The sequence below is a fragment of the Chaetura pelagica genome, unplaced genomic scaffold, assembly GCF_000747805.2.
Source record: "Chaetura pelagica isolate M959 unplaced genomic scaffold, ChaPel_1.0 scaffold1081, whole genome shotgun sequence".
NCBI lineage: Eukaryota > Metazoa > Chordata > Aves > Apodiformes > Apodidae > Chaetura > Chaetura pelagica.
In genome coordinates this window covers 134,647-136,201 of record NW_009952000.1, presented here as the reverse complement: position 1 = coordinate 136,201, position 1,555 = coordinate 134,647, and the positions used below count along the sequence as shown (strand labels likewise).

The following is a 1,555-nucleotide window of genomic DNA, read 5'->3' as shown; positions in this document are numbered from 1 at the left end:
TTTCCCAACGTCATTTTAAAACTCTAAGGAAGAACATTTCGAGGGATTCAAACAGCCAGACAAAGCACAGCAGGGGAACGATGACTAAGAGGGGTTAGAGGCTGACACTGGATAAACGTTCCTGTCTCAAACCACGCCTAAGCTCAGAGCTACTGGAATTACACAGAGAGGAATTCTTGCTCTAAGGGAAGTGCATCCTTAGTGGAAAAAGTTCCCACTTGTACCAAAAATCTGCTCAACTTGGCTCCACGAGAGCTGGGCTGACAGCAGCTGGGTGCCCTGGATCAGCCCTCCCTGCTCACTTCATTCCAGCCACAATCACTGCACCCAAACCCCCACCAGCCCTTCAGAGATGCTCAACACTCCCACGAGCCTCTTTTTTTAGCACTACAGGTACCCAAGCTTGTCAGATGAAAGCACTCCAGGTGTATTTCCACATCCTGCACTTACACCTCCTGGTTGGAACACTCAGCCATCCCAAAACGGAGGGAAAGGTGGGGAAAAAGCAACTAGAAAGTGCTAAACTCCACTCACCTCCCAGTATCAACTGCAGTGCAATTTATCCCAATATTTATCAAATTAATTCCTCTGAACAACCAACCACCAGTTCAAAAGCTTGTGAAGTGTCTTTAACTACACAGGATATGGAAAAAGTACCTGAAAACGGTTTCAGTTTTCTTGAAGGCCAAGTTAGATACATCATTAACTCATGTGGAAGCAAAGGGCTGTAAAACCCTGGTAGTAAACAGATCATACAAGAACATAACACACTCCTGAGCCACTCTGGATTCTACAGCGAGTTCTGGAGCTAAAAAGGTGCTGATTTCAGAGCAGAACTTCAAACCCACGAGCTGCTATATTTGGATTTCCCAAGAAAACGGGACCTTTAACTCCTTGAGAGGGGGTAAAACTTGCAATGCTCCAAAACTTCAAGACCGGTAATATCTGTATTTTAATCCCTGTCTTTCCAGAGACTTCCAAGACAGGAAAGCAACGCACTAGGTGAAAAATAACAACTAAAAAACCAACTTTTGTGACTGCATCTCGCTGAGCCCCCTCTCCTTGCAAACCCACCGCCCGAGCAGCGGGGAAAAGGAGGCCGGGAGTCACTAGATGGCAGCAAAAGATCCCATTTCCAGGCAATTAAGAATAAAATAAATGAAGATCTCCCTCCCCAGCTGGCGGGGGAGAGGGTTTGGGGGGTGGGTTTGGGGCCTGAGGCGGCTGCGGGTCCCCCCACCCCCCCTATTATTGAGGGTTTGGGGCTGTCAAACCTCCCCCCGCTCCTCCGGTACCTGTTTGCCGCGGTAAAACAAGCGTTGCCGGTGCGGTTCGACCCCGAAAACCTCGTGTATCCGCAACCTGAGCCCTTCCACCCTGGTGAGCTTGGAAAGCGAATCCACGCGGTGAGTTTCCTTCCCGTCCATGGTGCGCACCTGGATCCACATGGCGGCTGGGGCCGGGACACCGGGGAGGAGAGACCGGGGAGGGCGGGGGGGTTAATTAGAAGATATAACACTAATCAGAGGGTGTTTAACCACAAAAAAAAAAGACC

General features: G+C 49.6%; 1 protein-coding gene across 1 annotated transcript in view; it reads right to left on the bottom strand.

Moving 5' to 3' along the window:
• Positions 1-1,448, bottom strand: part of UHRF1 (ubiquitin-like with PHD and ring finger domains 1) — a 12,978-nt gene extending 11,530 nt beyond the window's left edge. The window contains 1 exon segment of the mRNA XM_010002461.1: positions 1,296-1,448. Within this exon segment, the coding sequence (XP_010000763.1) occupies positions 1,296-1,448 (153 nt within the window).
• Between the last annotated feature and the right edge of the window lie 107 nt (positions 1,449-1,555).